Genomic DNA, 23,074 nt, shown 5'->3' on the forward strand with positions numbered 1-23,074 from the left:
AACCACGTTTGAATGTATTGTCTGATATGCCTTCGCCCCTGTGATGTTAGGTTTAAGGGTGGGCTTTCAAAAAAAAATGATACGTTCGTGGTCGATTCACTTATTGAATTTATATGAATTAGCCGACTCGTAAAATACATAAGATTTCACGTTAGATCAGGCTGGATAAAACATGAAGAACCTCTCTTTATTTGTAATGTGTGCACAAGAATGAGCTTTGGGTTTTCTTCGCATTTCCATCATTCTCATTTTTTTCTCATGCAAAGTGCAAAAATTGTATTGTTTTATTTGATTAAAAATAGCATAGTTTAAAAGCAATACAGCAAATCAAACTGCATGCATGCTACAGTTTGTGGAAAATATATTTTTTTGCATAACACCTGTTTTTCGAAAATGTAAATTGAGGTGGTGAAGAATACGAACATGGCCACAAACTTGATTAGGCAAATGGTACAAAAAATGTATGAATGTGGTCATATGAATTACAAATTAGCCACCTCGTAAAATACGTATGAATTACCATGAGATAGCGTTGGTACAACATCATTTAAAACAAAATGGCACTAGAGTTTTTTTTTTTTCATTTTATGGTGTATAAAATTACGAATCATTTTATAACCATTTTTTGAGATTTGTGCATGCTTACTGTATGTTTGCATCATTACGATTCACGATTTTCTTTGACCCCTTTAAATAATTTTGTAATTTAAAAGAATATTCCACTTTGATAAAAATAAAATCCTGATAATTTATTAACGCCCTTGTCATCCTTGTCAAGTTGTTTATGTTTTTAATTGTTCAAATGAGAAGAAATAAAGGGGAACATTCCAGGATTTATCTCAATTTAATAGACTTTACATTTCCTTTTACATTTTTCATGCAGCTTCAAAGTAAAACGATAGTCATTTTCGACAATAAAAAAAGTACTTTTAAACCACAACTTCTTGTCTTGCACTAGCCATGTGACGCGCCAGCATGATCTTACATATTTGCATAATCACATACAAAAATCACGCATCGCATTTGTGAAATGCACATTTGCGGACCATTTTAAACAATAAACTGAGACAAAGACATTAATTATCATACAACATACAACAATGTCTTGAACGGTCCTCTTTCTTCAAACTGGAAAAAACTGGGGCGGTAGTTTTGCATACGTCATGCGTGACCTTTCGACGTGCTTACGTGCTACATAAGGTCACGCTGGCGCATCACACGGCTAGTACAAGATGAGAAGTTTAAAAGTGCATATACTTTTTATTTTTGTTACAGAAAATGACAATCGTTTGGTTAGATTAGACCCTCAGTTGTGATTGTTTAGAGCCCTTTGAAGATGCATTGAAACTGTAAACTGTTGAGGTCCACTATATGGAGAAAAATCCTGGAATGTTTTCCTAAAAAAAAAGATTCTTCTTGGCTGAACATAGAAAGACATCAACATTTTAGATGACATGGGGGTGAGGAAACTATCAGAATTTCTTTTTTGAAAAGTGGAGAATTCCTTTAAACTTCAATTATAGTACTTTAAAGTCTTTCAGCAATGTTTTGTATAAAATTTTATATTTTTGTAGAAATTGTGACCCTTCCTGTGAAAACCCAGCTAAAGGCGTTTTTGTGATTAACTGTTCTCTACATAAAATCTTTATACATAATGTAAAGGACATTGTGTGAAAATATATCTTTAATATTGACCGAGTAAGGTCATGTCAAACACTGAACTCAATTTGAAACCAAAATTTGATGCTCACCATCTCATAATTAGATTTTGAGACTTACGCCTGGTTTTCACAGACAGGGTGACATATGTCACATCTTAATAAATGCAGTCAAGCGCTGTTATTATTTTGCCTCTTAATTTGAAAACCTTTGGCTTTTTAATGATAAAGGAGGTTCTGATCCATCCTGCATCTCTTAAGAATCAAAGCGACGCTGCTATGTCCTCTCTTGCCACCCAGTTGCGAGCAGGGATTCCAGACGACCTAGTGATGGCCCATGAAACAGAGAAAAACAAACACGGCTTGCTTTGCTGTGAACCACAGATGCTTGGGAACTGTTTGAACAGGGAGCAATTTAAACGGTCACTCCTGTGGCCCGTCCTCAAACATCGAGTGGTAATGAGGACGAAGGACCCTGTCCTGTGGCCCCCGGCCTCCCCTTTGCTTTTCAACACATTCACGCTCCCAGAGGAGGCAGGACCAATAATGACGGGCCACTTACACAGACTGGCAGTTTTACTGCCTTTTTACCTACTTGTATTTGGGGAATGTTTGTCAAACTCAGAGCTGCCAGAAACGCTCATTGGGTGCGGACGGATGACACTTGAATTGGGGAATTTATTGAGAGAAGGCCTGTTGTTGAAAAGCTTTGTCCTGACGTTAGGAAAATAACCCTGTCCTCGGCAGATTTCTGCATTCATTTTTAGTTTTTTCGCTTTAGTTTTGAAATGCTTTAAAAGTGTAGTATGTTATCAAAGCCAACTACAATATGAGTCCTCTAATGCGAGATGTTTATTGCATAGAGACAAGCATCATTGCAATGTATGCGTGCATGCGGTTGAGAAGAGCCGGTCATGTGACTCTGCTATTGTACAATAGCTGCTCTGTAAATATTTGCGTTGATGTACATCCTTGCTCACACAATACCTCCCGCAAGTCTCTCCGCATGTAGCGCCCAAGTGCCGGTGATATCCCAATATCACACATTTATACAAACTTTGTTTGTTCCCAAATGTTCTCCAGTTAAAAAGAAGCCCTTAATGTTCGGTCTCCCGCTGTTTGAAGCAGTTTGTTTGAAGGACAGGTCGAAGCACAAGCACCTCTCATTATTAATGGTGGAAAAAAAAGAAGAGGTCTGTTTGGATTTGACGCTTCTGCATTGCCCGTAGTTCAGCTTTTCAGGTCGTGTTAGAGAAAGGATTTCCTGAACAAAGGAAGATGTGTTTGTTGAGGATCCTCGCACCAATAGCTATGTGTGTGTTTTAGCGCCGGGCGCTGAGGTGACATGCACACTGATCGCAACGGGTTTTGTAGCCCTTGCGCCTTAAATGTTGAGTTGATATGAAAGTTTTCCGTTTAGGAATATTATATTGTAGGAATATTTGTTTACCTTTGATTACTTGTCACTATTATGTTTTTTACTTTTGACTATTGTTACTGTAAGATCTGAGGTTATTTGTTAACACTTTCTATGAAGCCCCTTTTTATAATACTTTATAATGCATGCATAATGCTTTATAAAAAAGCTGTCACTTTAGTTTAAGCAATGAAAGACCACTCATAAGATTTTATGCAATGTTTTGATATGAATCATGCAATACATTGTAATAACTTGTTCTTTATATGGTTACTGATGTAGTTCATTATGTTATAAATCATCATACTTTTAAAACGTATATTAGCCACAAATGGGTAAGTATGATAACGTATTATAACTGTTGTTGTTATTATTATTTATTATATGATATAATATATTGTTTTTTTATAAGGCATTACCGTATGTCTGCATTATAAACTTTCATGGAAAGTGTTATCTTTTTTATGTTTTTTATGTTATCTTGAATTTGGTGTATATTACAAACCATACGATTGTTTAGGTCATTTGTCAATCCCCCGAAATACAACAAAAATATGCATTTACTAAATTAGCGCCTCTAGCGGCAGCAGGTGAGACTTTAAATAATTAAATAATTGGATTTAATTTTGCAATTTAATTTAAACCTTCAAGATTCATTTTATTTATATCAAACATTAAACACTTCAACCATTTTAAGCAAATAATGTACACATTTATTTATTATATAATAAAACACAGCACAACAAGTCCAAATATTCAAAGCACGATCGATTTATAGAAGGAAAAGATGCAAAAGCTATCAATATCTGCTGTAAATCTTCAGATCTGGTGCGTACACTTGTTCAAAAATCAGTTTAAAGCCATTAAGATCGGATTTTATGTATGTTAAAAGGGAAAAATTGGAGAAAGTGAGCTTGTGTTTTTGTTAAAACCCTTAAAATTCCAGCGTACTGTGGGAGGGACATTGCATTATTTGACAGAAAATTAAAAACAAAAAGCTAAACATGTCACATATCTTTGGAAAGCTGAAATTCTTGTGATTCGAATAATGTAAACCCTTTTAAGATGCAATCAACACAGCAGGTACAATTTGTGTTTTTTTTTTAATTTTTTTAGGCATTTAATAGGCCAAGCAATCACAATCACACAGCCAAATATTTATCACTGTTGTTTGGTTTTAATAAAAAATAATAACACTTGCTATATTACTATGTTAAATACTATATTAGCATTTGACAAAAAAGCAGTTGTGTAGATAGGGAGTGCAAGAACATGCAAAAGAAAATAGAAGATATCATCAGTAATAGACATTGAAGAATGATTTATTTCACAGATGCTTTTATTCAATGTAATTTACAAAATGAGGACATGAACATACAAAGTTAGATTTTTATTGGAGAGTAGAGCGATGATGCGTTGAAACTTGCAGAGCTTTCTGTAGAAACGACAGAGAGTCAAGAAGGCGAAACTCTCGTCCAGAATGCCTTTCATAAGGCGGCTGACCTTCAGTTGACTCTCTCACCGAGCCCAACCTCTCCTGTTTGGCGTCTCTTCGATGAGTAATAACAGTCTCACGGCTGGTGACGCCACCTTGCACTAGTTTCACAATCTTTCTTGCCACAATAAGGCTTTGTTTTCTCTGCGTTTCTGTGCCCGAGTTAAAATGTCGAAAGGAATGTGGTTGAAGTGTCGAGTTTTGATCGGCACAAGAGCAAGGGTGGTCACAAATAAAAGCATTGCTATGAAAATCCTTAGTATGACACTGCTGGATATTTTTATGTAAACAAACTACTTTTATTGCTTCGGGTCTTGACTGCCAGTCAGATGTTGGGAAACATCTTATATATTTATATTTTGTTTTTAGTGTCGTAGTTCTGCATACAATACAGCTGTATACAATACATTCTGGGCATTTTCTCTTGGACTTTTTTTAATTTACTCATTATTTTTTATTTTAGTATTGTAAAGTAATTTATACAGAAGGCACATTTTATATTCAGCTGCAAAAGAAATTTCAGGAATTTAAGTGGAGTTAAATAAAGTTTTTAACATGATTAACACAAAATCAAACACTTCATTAGTGATAGACCGATATTTTGGGAGGCCGATATATCGACCGATATTTTGATTTTTTTTGGGGGGGGTATTGGAAATCTTTTCATTGGGCCAGTAGGCTAATTTTCTCTATTACTTAAATTTGTTGTTTTTAATGAAAAGACACTCGGTGTCACCAATCTTTATTCACTTTTTTAAATGACGTTATGTATAACAACACGCTAGTTTAACCCACAAACATTGCCGTGAGATGTCAGATCCACATTAATTATGTCTTGTAAATATGTTTTAAGTACTTTAAAAGGTATATTTATAAATCTTATGCATAGCAAATGTTTATTAGTTTCACCAATTTTCTTTTGTCTCTTTTTAAATATTTTATTTGTGTTATATCGGCCTCATATTGGCCATACAGCTTTCTTAATATCTGAATTGGTCATAAAAAAAACCCTATCCGTTGACCACTACATTTGACTGCCAGTGTACATTTTAGAGAAGTGTGTACCTGTAGTAGCATTTGGAGTTTACTTTTTCGAAAAATCGTATATCTTTCATGTGAATTCATATCTGAATTCACTTGGCTTTTTGTGTTGCAGACGTGATACAGTTTAAAATAATGATTGAAATCTTTTCACCTTTTGTTTCGACTGCATTAAGCTCATCTTTAAATAACTCTCTTCTCCCTCCCAAATGTTAGCCAATGCAAATCTCAGCTTAGTCCATATTTACACAGTAAATTTTGGGGTTACATTCAGCAGATAAATGATCCATTTGTTGAAATATTCACTTTTGACATCCAATTGCAGAATTGATATAAAATGCCGTTAGTTTAAGTCCTTACATATACAGACTTTATAAAATGAATTTTTGATGAATGACTGTGACACATGATGCCACAAACCACAAATCCTGCTGCAGGAAGAAATTGAATGGTTCAGTTTCGAATGTTTTGCATATGTTACGAAAGGAGATACATACAGTAACATCAGTTGCATGAAAAAAATTTCATTAGCTAAAACACCAACTCTGCAAATAAAAAAATAAATTATATATAATATATTAACCTTTTTTTGCATATATATTTTTTTGCATATATATATTTTTAGTAATTCAATACTGTAGTATTTTACTCTGCATGCAATTATGTTTAACTTCATTCATGAATAATTTAGGAATAAAAATTGCAGCTTGCTTTATGTTGCAGTTGCTGTAGCATAAAAACAGGCAACTTTAAAATAATTCTGTGATCAGAATAGGTGGTTAAGAGAGAATAAATAAATAAATGTGACTCTGGACCACTCTGGTATTTTTTATTGAGATTAATCTGCAAACTGAATACATTAGCTTTTCAATATTTATATATGGTTTGTGAGGATAGGACAATATTTTGCCGAGATAACTTTTTGAAAATCTGGAATCTGAGTGTGCAAAAAATCTAAATATTCAGAAAATCACATTTAAATTTATCCAAATGAAGTCCTTAGCAAAAACAATTTACTAATGATAAATATTTTTTTATATATTTCCTGGTAAGAAATTTACAAAATTTATTCAAGGACCATGATCTTTACTTAATATCCTTATGATTTTTGCTTAAAAAAATCTAATAAAAAATAATTTTGACCTGTACAATGTATTGTTGACTTTCTACAATAAACCTGTGCGACATAAGAACGGTTTTGTGGTCTAGGGTCACAAATGTGAAAGTAAAAAATTCCGTAGAAATTGCAGCTGGGTTGCCGGTAACTTATCGTAGATTTAAATTTATGTCTTTTACTGGCAACATTTTGTTCAAAGTTAAATGAACATTAAACATTTACAAGTCTTTGTCTTTATAGAGTAAAACTAAAAAAACAGCATCAAGCAAAACATTCTGGGAAACAAAATCTGAAGCAAAAAACAGAAAAAGGTTGATGATGATTTCTGGTTCCCAGAATGCTTTGCATGAGGCTGTTATTGTATAGTTGTATTCTGTAAAGATAAAGACTTGTTAATATTTAAAATTTATTTAACTTTGAACAAACTCTTGCCAGTAAATAACATAAATTTAAATCTACGGTAAATTACCGGCAACCCAGCTGCAAAACCATTGAAATTTCTACGGAATTTTTTTACAGTGTATATTTATAAAATCTGAAATGTAAGGTAAAGAATAAACTGGTTTGAAAATGTATTCATAGAGCTGTTTTTATGACATATAAATCTGTTTTATAGCTATCTGATACCACTGACTGCAAGTATTATGTATTATGTCTAATATATAGTACAAAGTATAAGATATTGTTTAGTCATGGGAGTTAAGGGACATTAATTATTAATCAGATAATCTGTAGTGTTTCCTGTTGAATTGTCATAGTTTATAATAAAGATTTATTTGTATTGCGGTATTTAACATTTCTGATAGAAGTCATATTGGTTCAAGTAATTATTCTGCTGATGTTGTCAATGCAATAATAGCCACTAGTATTTGTTTTGTTTGAAACATGGATGCTTGAAACATCAAGTAGAGTATTCAAGCCTTATCTATTAGACATGCTTTTGGGGCAGTTTTCCTGCATTTTATTCATCATATTTTAAATCAGTTGTGGGCCATAGGGAGCAGTTTCTTGACTCCCAGATCTCTCGCACCCAAATTAGTTGGATCTGAGGAAATTGAGGCACTCATCCTGGTAGATTTGGAGGGTCATTTCTCCTCCCCTCTTAATACAAGAGGATCAGCGAATCGTGGCCCGATAGACGCCATCAAAGATGGATCCATCAGAGAGATCTGAGATGCAAGCGCTCGCTCATTTCCCACAGGCTCAATTCAATTATCACTGCCACTGCTCTGACTATGAGCTTTATGCCTATAAGACATGCACCCCGTCTCACAGATCCTATACTCTCTCCCTACTAGACATCTTCATCGTCTGAGAAACATAAAGTCTACCTGAAGAATTGTCAAGTAATGCCGGGAATTATGGTTTCATTTGAGGGGCTGCATAGTTATAGACCTTCATCCTGAAGTGACTTTGACTTCCCTAGACAGACATTTTACTTTCGATTAGTTAGTATTTTAATGATCTGCACCGAAAATGGAAGGGACAGTCTTAACTCCATTTTTTGAAAAGTTGCCCGCCAACATTTTTTGTCATTTTTACAAAAGTTTCACAAAATTCCTTCCAGGAATTTTTTTTCACCCTACTATTGTTTGTTCACAGTGAATTTCAGTGGAGCACGTTGGCTTTGTGAATGTGAAAAATATATTATTTACAGTCAATATGTATTTAAAAGTATATGCGTTATGAAGTAAATGTTTATTTTGTTTTTTTATTCTGATTAATTTATTTGACTCAGTCATGGTAAAACAGCGATACCATCTGCCATTATTTGTTTATAACGGGCAATGCATGTAACTGAACGACAAAAGGGTTTCTATTGCGAATATCTGTCAACGAGTCAATAAAATCTTTTGATCCCAGAACAGTTGAAACCGTTCAGAGCTTCACGACAGCCCATGACAATCAAATAACATGGCGGGGTGGCCTGCATCTGCGTGCTTTCACCCACCTCTCTTTAAAAAAAGATCTTATTTATCCATATCTGTTCAGCTCATGTCTTCCTTTTCATTCCCAGGCACAAGCATGCTGTACAATTAAACCTGATTTAAGACTCTCTCCACTTTAATGTCCATATCAAAATTCATAAAGAATCGGTAAGACGAGAATCCTGAGCTGGTAGATTCGTGGGGATTTCGCACGAAGCTCGTTTAATCAGGATAACACTGTTATTAATATTCATAAAGCCAGCTGGAATACAAATGACAGCCCGAGGAATCTGGAAACTTCGCGTTTAAATGCAGCTTAAAAAATTAATGGAATTTGGTTTATTTTACAGGGGAACGCCAAGCCCCCCTTTCCGAGCGATTGAAATTGGGCTTAGACGTTTCTTTTTGAAGAATTCCATCTTTGACTGACATCAAAGGCGTTTTCAATGAATGCGATGCATGAATGGTCATTTAAAAGGATTTAAAGACATTACACTGCAATAATTGTACATGAATAATAAGTGGCCCGCCGAGGCAATTAGCTTAAAGTCTACAAGATGAGAAAATGAAGATCGTTGAGTGACAGCAAAGGACAAATTGAAATGAGAAAAGTTGGAAGGAAGGATAAAGTGGTTTTAAGTGGCAAACGCTGCTTTGTAAGAATTCTGGGCGTCTTTTGGGTTTGATTTATTACCAATTAATGTTTCATCATCGTGAGAGGATCTTTGTGAATATTTAGTGTTATCTAAAGACATGGCGGCTAATACTTGTAAATCTGCGTGCGTTGAATTGTTGGTTTCATTATGGTTTCACAAAAGTTGCATTTGTATTAATGCATGACCTTTTCGTTTGTGTCTAAGTTATGTAATACTTTTAAACACTTAATTTGAATATGATTTTATCCTGTGCAGTCGCTGTATTGTCGTGCAAACTAACTTTTAAATGAATGCCACCAATGATGAGTTCTTCATGTTGCTCTACACACTTTTGCTCAAATGTAGTTTTCAGTCCCACCCCATGAGCGCCAGGTCTAATAGCTCATTAATCTATCATGAAACTCCAGCAGATTATGTAAAAAATGTAGATGCGATGCAAATTCACCATCTGGAGCGGCAGCCAAACAGAATCGGGCCTCCTATTGCACTGCGCACAATTCAAACTTTCATTAAACCAGAACGAGTGCTTCTCCATTTTTCAATATCGGATTATTGGATGATATCAGTTTCATTACGTTTTTGGGGCTGTTCTCCCAGGAACTGGCGTCAATCAATGAATCAGGCCAAATTTATTTGGTGAAGCGAACTGTGTAATGCGTCTCGCTGGAAATTACGGGAACATCAAAAGGTCACGTCTGTATGCTTTACCTTGTTGCTTTCCCTTTCTGTCTTTCCAAAGCTGCTTTCTCTTGTTAGCGTTAAAGGATTACCAGGCATCTTGGGCGTAGCTACTATCTTAAGACTCTTTCTTCATCCTCATCTTCCTCTCCATCTCTGTGAAAGTGCGGCTTCTGCTCGGAGTCTATCATTGAGATTAATGGAGCCCTGCGGTTTTTGGCACAAAAAGCCAGTTGTCCGTTCACGCCTGACTGTGTCTGAGCTGAATAGCGTGTGAGGGTGTGTGAGCTGTGTGTGCTGGCTAACGGCGCAGGGATAACGTTCCACTGGCATCTGCCCCAGGGGTCACCCCACCCGCCGAGTCCCAACCTCCCAAGAGCGAGCGGTCTTCTCACTTCTTTCTCACCTCTTTTTCCTCTTTCTCCCATGATGCCCCCAGACCTTTAGATCCTTTTCCTGACCTCGGTTTCCTTTCCCATGAAATTGATCCTAATTTGTCCAATGGTTTAGTTATTTGCATATGGATCTCATGAAATCAAAAAACTTTGTGGCAGCTCTGTTCTGGTTGGGTCACAGACACCAATGAAGAAAATACTAAATGTAAATAATATAATATAATAAACTGAACATATTTTTGCATAGCTGAGTATTATCATTGTACTGATAAAGCATTGTATGCAGCATGAAGTTAAAACAACTTGGTTTTGCAAGACAATTCAACCTGTTCAATGAAATGCTTGCTAGGATAAAAAGGGTCAAATTTTGTTCAACCAACTTCTGACTTCAACTTCAACCTTACTTGCTTCTGACTAGCAGTAGCAAGTAGCAAATCATTATTCATAGTTGTCAAAAAAAGCATTTGGCTATAAAAAAGGAACAAACTCTTGTACTGTATGTACTCTACTAAAACAGAAAGTAAATAGATTTTATTGCATGGGATTTAAAGTATACACCATTAAAAATAAAGGCGTTACAGGATACCTGAAACATTTTTGGCTGTATGGTTCCATAAAGAACCTTTAACATCTTAAAGGTGCCGTTGAATGTAAAACTGTATCTACCTAGGCATAGATTAACAATAAGAGTTATGTATATGGTAATGACATATCATGAGCAGGTAATAACTTCTTATGTAAACCTTGTGCATGCAAAAGACTGCTGGAAAACAGGCCAATCTGTAACGATTCAGTCGAGATGTACACCCCAACATAAAATTACACATTCAATTAATTACAATGTTGTTAAAATGCTAAAAACAAAGTGTCATTGCTGAGTTAGCGCCGTGTGCTAGCTAATGCTATATGCTAGCATTTAGGCTGAAGTTCTACTATTGACGTTACAGTTACGCTTTGCAGGTCCATACTAAAAAATACAAACTTACCACTCAGAAATGTCCATTAACAATCTCCAAACAATTAATTATTCCTCAAATTCTGTATCTTCATCTGATACAGGCTCAAATATAAGGTCTGTTTACACACACACAGAGCTACTAAAAGAAGCTGCTCTGAGAAACAGCCAATCAGAACAGAGCTTAACATTATTATTCATGACCCTTTCAAATAAGTTATAGACCATTTCATTCTAATGCTGCGTTCACACCAACCACGGAAGAGGCGTCAAACACGAGTGATTTCAATGTTAAGTCAATGGAAAGACGTGTTGATGTGCGTCTGGAGGTCTCGCAGCGCGAATGAGGCGTTTAGCGCAGCCCGGTAAACGCGATTCCGCCTCATCCGAGCGAATGGTGTGAACTGAGCTTTGCCGCAGGTTGAAAAATGTTAACTTTGGCGTAAAAACGTGCTAAACAATCAGTAGCTTGCTCTAGTAGTGACGTGATTACAGAAAGCGAGCGGAGTCGCAGAAGCCCCTCCCATGACGCGAATTTCCGCATTCATTTCTCGAAAACTAGAATTTCCCGTGTGGCTTTCACGCGTGAATGAAGCGAGTAAACCCAAAATGTTCAAGCTGCAAACTAGACGCGGAAGCACTAATTTAACGCCTAAAGGCAAAGGTTGTAAATGGACATGTGATACTGGATAATTTTTTCACGTAATAAAGCCACATACTTTCTATGTAGATATCTTAGAACAATTTAACATATTATTTCAATGCATTATTTGGCACCTTTAAGAACCTTTTTGTTTCACGTAAGCTACTTAGTGGATAAAGGCTATTAAACGGTGAAAAGGTAATGGTGCTTATTTCACTAAAGGTTCTTTGGGGAACCAGAAATCATTGCTGTGAATAACATTTTGTAACATATTTATTTATAAAAGCGTCATCCTGATTCTGTGTCCTGTGGCCCTTTAAAGGGATAGTTCACCCAAAAATGTAAATTCTGTCATCATCTCATGTTGTTACAAACCTGTATACATTTCTTTGTTCAATTGAACACAAAGGAAGATATTTTGAGGAATGTTTGTAACCAAACCAATCAGAAGCACCATTCACTTCCATAATATCCTTTTTTCCTATTATAGAAGTCAATGGTGCTTCTGATCGGGTTGCTTAAAATATATTTTATTTATTAATTTATGCATGTTTGAAACAACTTGAGGATAAAAAACGATGTCAGAATTTCCATTTTTCTGTGAACTATCCCTTTAAGGATTTTGCATTCTTCCACAGTTGACAGAACTGTGAATATTTGTTTATAAGCAAACTCTCACATGATAGATTTAAGATGATTTTTTTTCTATCAGAAGCTCCACCACCACTAGAGGGAAGCTTTCTACCATATCTCATAGCATCATTCATCCAGCAACAGGCTCCATATAGTCTGAATGTCAGCGCTCCTAATTGCCTCCTGTCTGTTTGTTGCTTGCTTATGAATTAGCTTCCGTTCACTAAACTAAATGATCCACCATTATTTAATTACACCTGAGTAGATGATGCTGTAATTGGCGATTCCCGACTAGGATCTGATATGACTTGAGCTGCATTAAATACCTGTTTACTTTTCCGATAGCTAAAAGCATTAAATCAATTGCATGGAGGGGATTACCAATTGTTAATTGCCGGCGTTCATTAGCCCTCCATAAACTGTGAGGTAAAGCGCCGGTACACAGTGGATGAGATAAAGTCTTAAAGCATAATTTCAGGCGGGCAAATTAAAAGCCGCTCGCCTTGTTTTGCTGCCTGTACTCCAGAGGTTATTAAAGATCGCTCTTCACCATGCACCCCGAGATCATATTGACAGGCTTTAATTAATACTAACCTTTCTACGTCTAATGGAAAAGGAGGCTGCATTTTTTCCGCACTGAAATTAATCATATCCCTTCTATATATTTCCAGCTAATCCCAAAGTCAATGAAGAACTGAAACAAAGGTTTCCGTCCCCCGTAAGGCACCATTGTTCAGAGACCACACCACAACTTGGGTAAAGATGCTTTCCTCTGCTCATTTTACACTGTTTGTCAATGGCTTTCTTCCACATGTTACAATTAAGGACGGTTTTTTAATATGTGCGAAATGTTTATCGGTGTACGTTGAGGGGCGATGATTACATCCTGTAATGATATCTTTGCACAGATATGTTTTCTAAATCCAAATCTGTGTTACAATGTTTAAAAATCAGCTGCTAGTTCAGTTTGTTCATCTTGAATCTGAATGCAATACGGGTGCAATTTTCGTGTGGAGATGGGACCTGATCCATGGTATATTCACTATTGTAAAACGATCAGCACCAACTTATCTTTTAAATGAATTTTTGGTTGTATTTTGACATTTTCAGCATTTAAAAACAAAGAATGCATGGACAAAAAAGTGTGCAAAAACCAATTGCATGCAAAAGTAGTACACTGATACACTGAATTTACCGTTAAGACATATTATGGTATTCGAAAGAAAGATGTATTTGGATGTACATATTTATGAATCTCATCTTATGCATTTACTACATTTGAGATTGCTGTGTTTGTTAGACGTAGATGCACAGTATAGCTATAACAAGTTGTCTAAACGGTTCTCTTTGGGTGCGAACACTTGAAGGTCTTTGATATTTGTGTCATGTCCCGCCTTTATACAGCGCTTTAGAGAAAAAGCCGACAGCAAGTCCATCAAAGCGCTGTCATTGATGTACAGTTTGTCAATATCCTGTATCCTTTACCTGAGCGGGTCAGCCATAGCTTCACTTTTATTGCAGCGCTGTTAGATATCGAGTAGATGTGACACAATGACCAGAAAAAAGTTGATTTATTTCTGTTTTGCACTCAGATCTTCTGAACAAGACTCATCTGTGTCTCCAAATCAAAGTTCATCAAAAGCCTTGGAGGAAAAAATCATACTGGGTAATGCATTAGGAAAAAAGAAAATCGTCTTTTTAAATGACAATTTCTGACCTTTATTTGTTTGATGCATGGATATTTGTCTTTAGAGACTCCATTTTCGAGTCTTTTTCTGTTGTCTAAATGCTGTCCGACACAATGCATAAACATTTATTTACATGTGTAATTCGCCGTCCACCATAACAGAGACCTGCCGCATAATAACATCAGCTTGGCCGTAACGCTACGAAAGAGACGCTATTTAGATAGGCTGGTTGGAATGACAAAGAGAGATAAACAGAGTATTTACCAACCCTTCACCAAACGCTCCTGATATGCAAATTTATTCTGCCTCTGCTCAAATATACATTTGGGCTGTGGCAGAAACACTTGAATCTTTTTGCAGTGGGTTAAACAGCTTGTGTTTGGTTATTAGTGACTGACATTAGTAAAATGGCACATGACTCTCTATTGTGCTCTCTTTATCAGTAGCCAAGCGAAGAAATGGCCACACGAGTTTTGCCTTTTCATTGTTGACCATTTTTTGCCTCGTTTAGCATCCTTTCATTAAGCTGAACAGAAAAGTAGTTTTAAATAAAATAATTTGTGCATTGTAATATTAAAACATATGGCAAAACTTTTGAAATTAAATCAATACTGTAAAACCCAAAAGTTAACTAAACTCAAACCATTTATTGTAAGTAAACCGTTGCATCAGTTTTAAAACTCATACATTTGAGTACTGTCAAATAAAATTAATTGAGTCATATGCAGTTATGCACTTATAATTAAGTTCACACTACTTAAATAAAAGTGCATAATTGCACATGACTCAAGTTCACAGTACTTAAATATATATGTTTTAAAACAAATGGCGTAATGCAACCGGTTTACTTAAATGGTTTGAGTTAAGTTAACTGTTAGGTTTTATAGTGAATATGGAAATCCAGAATTGGACGTCTAATGCATTTTGTTGTTGTGTTGGACTTATACAAGTCCCCTGTTTGTGTGACACCCATGAATTTATAATGGCTCATCTTCTTAAATTCAGAATATTGCCCTGCCCTGGTGCTCCTAAAGTTATGCCTGGCTTTCAAACGAGAGACTTGGTTCCCATAGGAAATGGGAATTGCTAAGATTAAAAGCCCTGCTCACCCTATTTGTGAGTGAAATGGCGCTTTTAACGCATTCTCTGGGGCAGTTACCTTTGTGAGAGACACCCATAGAGAGAGATAAAATTAAAGAAGTAACCCAGGTTAGGGAACAATGTATCCAAAAGTCGCATATTTGCAGTGTGACAAAGGGCTTCTATAAGTGTGTTTGGCGTTATTATTCATGGTTTGAATTTGCTGTTTGCTCTGGTGTCTCTTACGGGGAATACTAATAACTGTCTCTAGCAATCCTGAGAGCCGAGCCCTAGCAACAAAGCCATGAGGCAGACCTCCCTGATCTCGACTTCAAAACCTGACCTTTCGCTAAATAATTGTGGCTGCTAAGCCGGCGCTTTTTGGACATCGCGGTCACAATCCTGCGTCTCTAGCATCACGATGCATTTATTAACACGGAGCGATTCACCTCTTTTATTTGCACTTTTGATGGTACAGCAATTTAGGCAGCCAGTGTTTGATTTGAATTGCATTGATGTTGAACTGATTTATGTATATTTTATAATACAGCCAAGCTGCTTTCGTAGTGTAGCACTTGACCCTCTGCGTGCACTAAGGGTTGCTGTCTGTTTAATTTGCTTGGAGATGGTAAAGGTGAAATGTCATTTTGTTCGATGTTGTAAACATACTTTCTGGCTGCGCTTGCTTAGCATACAAAGACAACGATAAATAAACCCTCCATATGTGTTTTTCTTTGAAAGGTATAACATGTTGCGCCTACATACAGTTGCCTGAAAAAGTATTGGAATTTCATAGTTTTCTGAATAAATTTGGTACATAATGTGTCTAAAAATAATAACACAATTCTGATCTTTCATGTCTTTATTGAGAACAACCAAATAAACCTCATAGTGCTTGTGGAAAAAGTATGTGAACCCTTGAGTTAATTACCTCAAGCTAATTGGAGTCAGGTTTAAGCACACCAAGAGTCTTGTTAAGATAATACATTTGGAGGTGTGGACTACAGCTACTTTGACTGACAAAAAACCCTAAAACTTTTGGAGTTTGCTGTGCACAAGAAGAACACGCTTATGTGAGCCATGCCTCGCCAAAAAGACCTTTCAGAAGAGCTACGATCAGGAATTGTTGCTTTACATAAAGCTGGAAAGGGTTACTAAGTTATTTCAAAGACTTTAGAAATTCACCAGTTTACAGTTAGGTAAACAATCTACAAATGGAGACGCTTTGGGACTGTTGCTACTTTACCAAGAAGTGGGCGCCCAGTCAAATTGACACCAAGAGTACAAAGAAGACTCATCTATGAGGTAAAGAAACAACCCAGAATGACAGACAAAGATTTAAAGGCATCGTTGGAACTTGCTAACATCTCTTTTCATGAGTCTACAATACTTAAAACACTGAACAAGCAGGGTTTCCACGGCAGGACACCACCAAAGTAGCCACTGCGTACTAAAAGATCATTGCTGCACGCCTGATGTTTGCAAAAGAGCACATTGACACTCCACAGCGATATTGGCAAAATGTTTTGTGGACTGATGAAACTAAGATGAAACTATTTGGAAAAACACACAGTGCTACATCTGGTGTAGAAAGTGCATGGCAAAACATGAAGGAAACATCATGATTTGGGCTTGGCCAGCTTGCAATCTTTGAGGGGAAGATGAATTCCCAAGTATATCAGACGATTCTTCAGGATACTGTGAGAATGTCTGTACGACAGCTTAAACCGTGTAGAAGATGGGTGATGCAACAGGACAATGACCCAAAATACAGGAGCAAGTCCACAACAGAATGGCTTCAGAAACACAAAATCCGCCTTTTGGAGTGGCCAAGTCGAAGCCCAGACTTCAACCCAATGGAGATGCTATGGACTGACTTGAAGAGGGCCATTATACCCATGAGACGTCCAATGAATATGACAGAGCTAAAGCAGTTCTGACAGGAAGAATGGGCTAAAATTTCTCCTCAACGATGTGAAGGTCTGATCCACAGCTATAGGAAGTGCCTGGTTGAGGTTATTGCTGCCAACGGGGATCCAACTAGTTATCTAAGGGTTATCCTATTAGTTATCTTATAAGTTGAATGAGTGTGTTCAATACAGATATGAAAGATCAGATTTTTTTAGTGTAATTCTTTTTAGACACTATGTTCATCTAAGTTGTACCCTTGACTTAGATGAAGATCAGATCACATTTTATGACAGATTTATTCAGAAAACAATGAAATTTCAAAAGGTTCACATTCATTTTCTTGCAACTGTATAACGCCTGTGCGCTCATGTTCGCTTCCTGTCTCCAAGGTCCTTTGCCGATCCTACTCAATGATCTCCACCCAACGCTTTCCTGTCAAAATGATTCACTCCTATCTCAAAGGCATCGTAGTCCCCAAAATATGACTACTAAAAAAGAAAGTATAACAATGTTGCTAAGTGGTGCTTTCAAAATGTGACATATTAACGTTCATTTAAGCAATGACACGAGTGTGGGGTGGGGCTTTGTTTTTTCAACCAATAGCAGACCAGGGCATTTTTGTGATACCTGTATGAAAGTGGTATACCAGGGGTCTCCAACCATTTTGTGAGCAATGGATAAAACAATCTGGAGGTCTACTTTTTTGATAGTCTTCTCAACTTTTTTATTTGTTGATATGTTTTATTATCGTTTAAAAAGATAAAACATAAAAAGAAGCCAAGCTAATAAATAAATAAAAATATAATAAAAATATTCAAATTGAGGCTATTAATAGAATATGCAACTCACAGACTCCGTATGGGCAACTTTGGCACCATTTTGGAGACCAGTGCGGCATACTATAGCATTAATGCAGTTTTTTGTTACACTACTACTGTAGTTATGTGGAAATTGCATGCTTATGTAATGCAGTTATTTATTGTAATGCCCTCAGTATTCTGCATTACATTTTCTGCCTATATTTTGTGCCATTCTTACCTTGGCTACAGAAATTAGCCCTTTTGAAAAACAGCTTTGATATAAGGACCATCACTTTTCGGTTTTGATCACAAATGGTCCAGGGTACATCCAGGTTTCCCTAAGGAACAGAACGTGTCGTCAGAAATGCTGCCAGATAGACAGGCCTGTGTGTTTGCCTCCTCGCCAGCGTCTCTGGCCGTGAGCGCTACAGAAACATTGACAGAAGACCTTGTTTCCCTCTCCTGCCAGTCACTCGGCACAGACTGCCACATTCCCTCGTGAAAAACGTCCAGACCTAGTTTCCTTTTTAGGGAGCTGACGCAAACCATCCAACAGAGCTGCTTTTCAAACCATCAGACTGTATTCACCCACTAAAAGAATTATGGTTGTGATGGTCTATCTTTTGTTTTGTTTTTCTGTCTTAAGTCTCTGAATCTTTCTGAGATGTTTAACTAATGTCTCCTATCTCAGTTGAAATGAACATTATGTCAGTGTTAATATTAAATGGTATCCAAATAGTGTTAGCTACTATAAAGGTCTGAATCTCAGGGAATGCACATACCTGTACTAATAAAAAGTATATCTTGAATGCACTGTAAGGCCCTATCCCAAATGGCACCCTAAACACTTCGTTCTTTCTACAAGTCTGCACTTTCGTGACGTAACGCTTTGACTGTCAGAAAGAAGTCTGCTGCGAAGCTTGCACAGGTGTGGGATCAGGAGAAGTGCGCATCAAGGGTGCATATCGACGCAAAAGAGGGCACCCATGAGCACCTTTTTTAAACCTAAAATGACAAATAGGACATCCTACGGTCTTGTGGACTTAACAGACATACGCACACAATGGCTATTGTGAGTTCACTAGTCCGCTATTTGGTCGGATAAAAGCATCTGCCAAATATCTAAACGTAAACCTTATATTGCTTACAAATTTTATATACACCTCAATGTAGCAAGGAGTGTTTTTTTACTTTTTCCATATTTTTCCAAAGTTTTGAAGACTCCACATCCCGGTGAAGGTTTGCCAGCCAAACCCCCTCCGCCTCCACCCGTACCCCGCACACCTGCAACTGAAGTGAGAATAATGGAAGAGAAACGGCCTCTACAGAGAGCTACATCACAGCAGGAACAGGACAGAAATGAGACAACCGGCAGTCCGGTTCACACACCTCACGTCAGCAAAGCTGCGTCTACTGCGCTCAGGTCAGGAGAAGAGAGCGAGTACTTATCATGTTAACATACACACAACTACACCTGAACACACTTTTCTCGTAGCATTTCAGCTTTGAAGCATCATTCTAATATTGATGTGTACTTTATTTACATATCTTGCTTGAATATTTTAATATTGTATGCTGCAACATTGTGATATGTCCTCACTGCTATGCATGCTCTTTTTAATTTAAGTTAATTCAATTCTCAGAAATATATTGAGTATTTTAATCTCTAATATGTCTTAGCTTTGCTAACTTATTTAGTAACAGGTAAATAAAAATTGGTTCAATCTGGTTCAAATGAAAGGCCAAGTTGAATGTAATGCATTGTGGCATACGTTATTCTGCACAGTGTGCTTTGCTTCTATTCTTCAGATATTGGCAAATACATTCTTGCATAGCAGCAAATTTATATACCGTGCCCACTATACACACTGCATACTCACTTTTCGAAAAATAGTAGCTAGTGTGCCATATCCTGTGCAGTGGAACCTGTGTGACCTTTTTATTAGGCCTTCCATAGAGTGTGAACATCAAATGAATGCTCATTTTTAGCATTTCTGTCCATTGTACGATTATTTTAATCATTTCAAGACGTGAATCGTCATGTGATAAATATAGATTTCAATGCATTTTCTTTGCCATCTTAATAAGAAGCGAATCCGATTTTAATTTACCGTGCAATACAGTGCAGTAATACTTCAATATTATCTTAAAGGTCAAACTGTATGATTTGACTAATATCTCAAAGTAAATAAGTCACAGTAATATTCTAGAAAGTGGGAGAGTGCATCCCTTGTGTATTTGATAATTGCACGAATGTGAATCTGCTTCAATTTTGTTGCCCGTTTGGGAGTCTAATATAAAAGATTTTCTAATGAACTTTTGTCTTTTTAAAGGCAAACTCACGAGGACCAAGAGAGAAACAAAGTTATCAGTGACTCCAAAAAGCAAATCCCAGTTCTGGATAAAGAGAAGAACATTGCATTTCTCTTAAAGGAACTGGATTCACTTAGAGACCTCAATAAAAGGGTAAAGGCACACATACAGAAAAGTTCATTATTCTTTGTGATTTTCCTTCTGGGGTTGAATTGTAGAAAGAGATTTAAACATTCAAGGTGCTTTTTTACAAATTTTTCTCAACTACTGTGGCCTTATGGGATAGCAAACTGTCTGTTTTTGTCAACTTTATAAACTAATAGTAACACTACTCAGTCCCTCCAGAAAAACTCGATTATGCGATCGCATGATTCAATGCATAATCAGCCCAACCCAAACTTTTTAAATACTCCACACTTTCGCCACATAAATTGCAGATTTTTGCTCGCCAAATATGCGGGGCTTGCATGATTTCATAATCCCCGCATTTTCATAGCAAAAAGTCATATATATCTTAGCAGAAAGCTGAAAAATGATGCATTTACTTCACACATGTGCAGCCATGTCCCCTGTTGTCATGGGAATTTTAGGAAGTGACGTAATTATGTGACATGAACATCAATCAAAAGCTGCAAAAGCTGTTTTTGCAAGTTCACGCAGTTTTTGCAAGTTCCTGCAATTTCATTGCATAAAATTGCATAAATATCCGGCATATTCCATTGCATTTTTTTAGGAAAATGTGCAGCAAAATCAAGGATTTTTGCCCGCAAAATTACAAAAAAACGCTGCGTTTTTCTGGAAGAACTGACTACTTTAAACTTATTCTAATGCTACAACGTTAGCCAAATAACGTTATATACATCGCATCAAGCAATTTTGCATTTAAAAATACATATAGTAGCTATCCAAACACAACCCAGATGCCTATACTAAAACAAGGCAAAATTCGGACTGTGAAAATTGTATACGCGTCTGACCACAGCCCAAAAATAAATAAATAAATAAAACTAAACACCTCGTCATCAATGTTGATTGGAATATAAATATTGCAAGTTATTTTGACAAAAACTGACATGTAATGAAGTGGGTTATTTATAGCCAGACTATATCAGGTCCATAGTTAACCATTACCATTCAAATTGCGCAAATTGAAATGGCGAATTGAAAATGCACCCAGTGGAACACAACAATTTTGAATACGCTCACATATATCGCAAAAAAGTTTTACGGGTGAGGTGGTTTTTAAGGCAATTCGAAAAAGAATATATCGCAAAACTGCAATGAAAACAATGGCAATGGCATTTACATTGATGACACACAATTATTATTTTGAAATGACGTAGCATCTTTGGTTGGAAGACAAGACAGACGAGGTGTGTTCGACTTCATGTTGCATCACAAGAACCGAAAGCACATAACATCAAAATACCGCAATTCGGGAGTCGACTACTCGACTATGTATGCTTTAGAGTCACTTTCGCTTTATTTTCATTCTCATCCGCGTTGCGTTCTGTGCATTCTATTGCTATGGTTTTTGGAATGGCAACAAAATTACGTTTTAGTCTCATAACATTGGTTAATGGAAACGCTGTCATTTTGCGATAGTTTTTGGTCGAAACTTAGAAAATAAAGCTTAAATTTTGCGCAAATCTTTAATGGAAAAGCAGCTAGTGAAATGATGGCTTTTGTTTGGTGGGATAGCTAGCTGATCTTACATAAATAACCTCCACCAAATTACAAGTAATTTTCATTTCAATAATGACAGCAACTTGTTTCATGTTGCTTTATTGTTGATCATTAGTAATAGAGTTTAATGCATGTTGATCTCTGTAGTATTGTAAGTTGGATCTCATGTCTTAGTGCAAACAGAAACATTGGCAATACATTTCAACCTTAAAATTTTATTGGCACTTAGCAGGGTCATCCGGTTGATACGGATCAGCATCCAGCTGCTGTTTTTGTGTGCCATACCTGAACCCATCTGGAGAGAAAGCGTTTGAGGGCCCGAGAAGGGGTGGGCCATCTGAAATGATTATAATTTATGTCCCCGGTTTGCAAGTAACTGTGACTCCTGACAGAAGGGCAGGAACATGTCCTGAGAATGTGTTTGTGCTGGCAGTGATCTTCACAATTCTGTCCCAGACCGTCATGTTTCAAAGTCCAGCAGGACAAAAACAAAAAGGATGTAAATATTTAAGACAGGAGGTTAAACCTGTCATTGAAATGCTTGTGGAGTGTCATTCCCAGACCAGATTTATGGATGGGACATGAAGGTTCCTCTTTTTTTTTTTATTAGTTATCTGAATTTTGTGAGACTGTGATACAAATATGGAAGTTTGACCTGACTCAGCAGTGTTTGAATAATATCTAGACCGTTTTAGCAGTAAAAACATAAACAAGCGGCTTTCGTGGAACACACGTGTCTTCCGGTAAACTCCGCAATGAATCAATAACAACAAAGTCCTTTTAGAGTGATTTATTTCTGATAACAAACAGAATAAACAACACAGAGATTAATTTAGTTCAAATCATAGCATATCCACACTGAGCTAACGTTACTGTGTAAAATATGTACTTAATGTAAGCAATCTTAACTACAGATCGGCTGCCAAACCTCCCATCCAAAAGCAGTAATCCTTGATCGCCATCTTCCCTTGTCTTTAGGA

At 36.6% G+C, this 23,074-nt stretch overlaps 1 protein-coding gene across 2 annotated transcripts in view; it reads left to right on the forward strand.

Annotated features, from left to right (window-relative positions):
- mipol1 (mirror-image polydactyly 1) overlaps positions 1–23,074 on the forward strand; it is an 83,287-nt gene that overhangs the window by 8,094 nt on the left and 52,119 nt on the right. Inside the window, exons 3-6 of one of the 2 annotated variants that reach the window (XM_065253693.2) lie at positions 13,288–13,372; positions 14,209–14,282; positions 19,308–19,518; positions 20,429–20,561. In XM_065253693.2, the coding sequence (XP_065109765.1) occupies positions 13,288–13,372; positions 14,209–14,282; positions 19,308–19,518; positions 20,429–20,561 (503 nt within the window). The remainder of the gene's footprint in view (positions 1–13,287; positions 13,373–14,208; positions 14,283–19,307; positions 19,519–20,428; positions 20,562–23,074) is intronic. The other variant, XM_065253695.2, reaches the window with a different exon arrangement.

This window comes from Paramisgurnus dabryanus, chromosome 17, assembly GCF_030506205.2.
Source record: "Paramisgurnus dabryanus chromosome 17, PD_genome_1.1, whole genome shotgun sequence".
NCBI lineage: Eukaryota > Metazoa > Chordata > Actinopteri > Cypriniformes > Cobitidae > Paramisgurnus > Paramisgurnus dabryanus.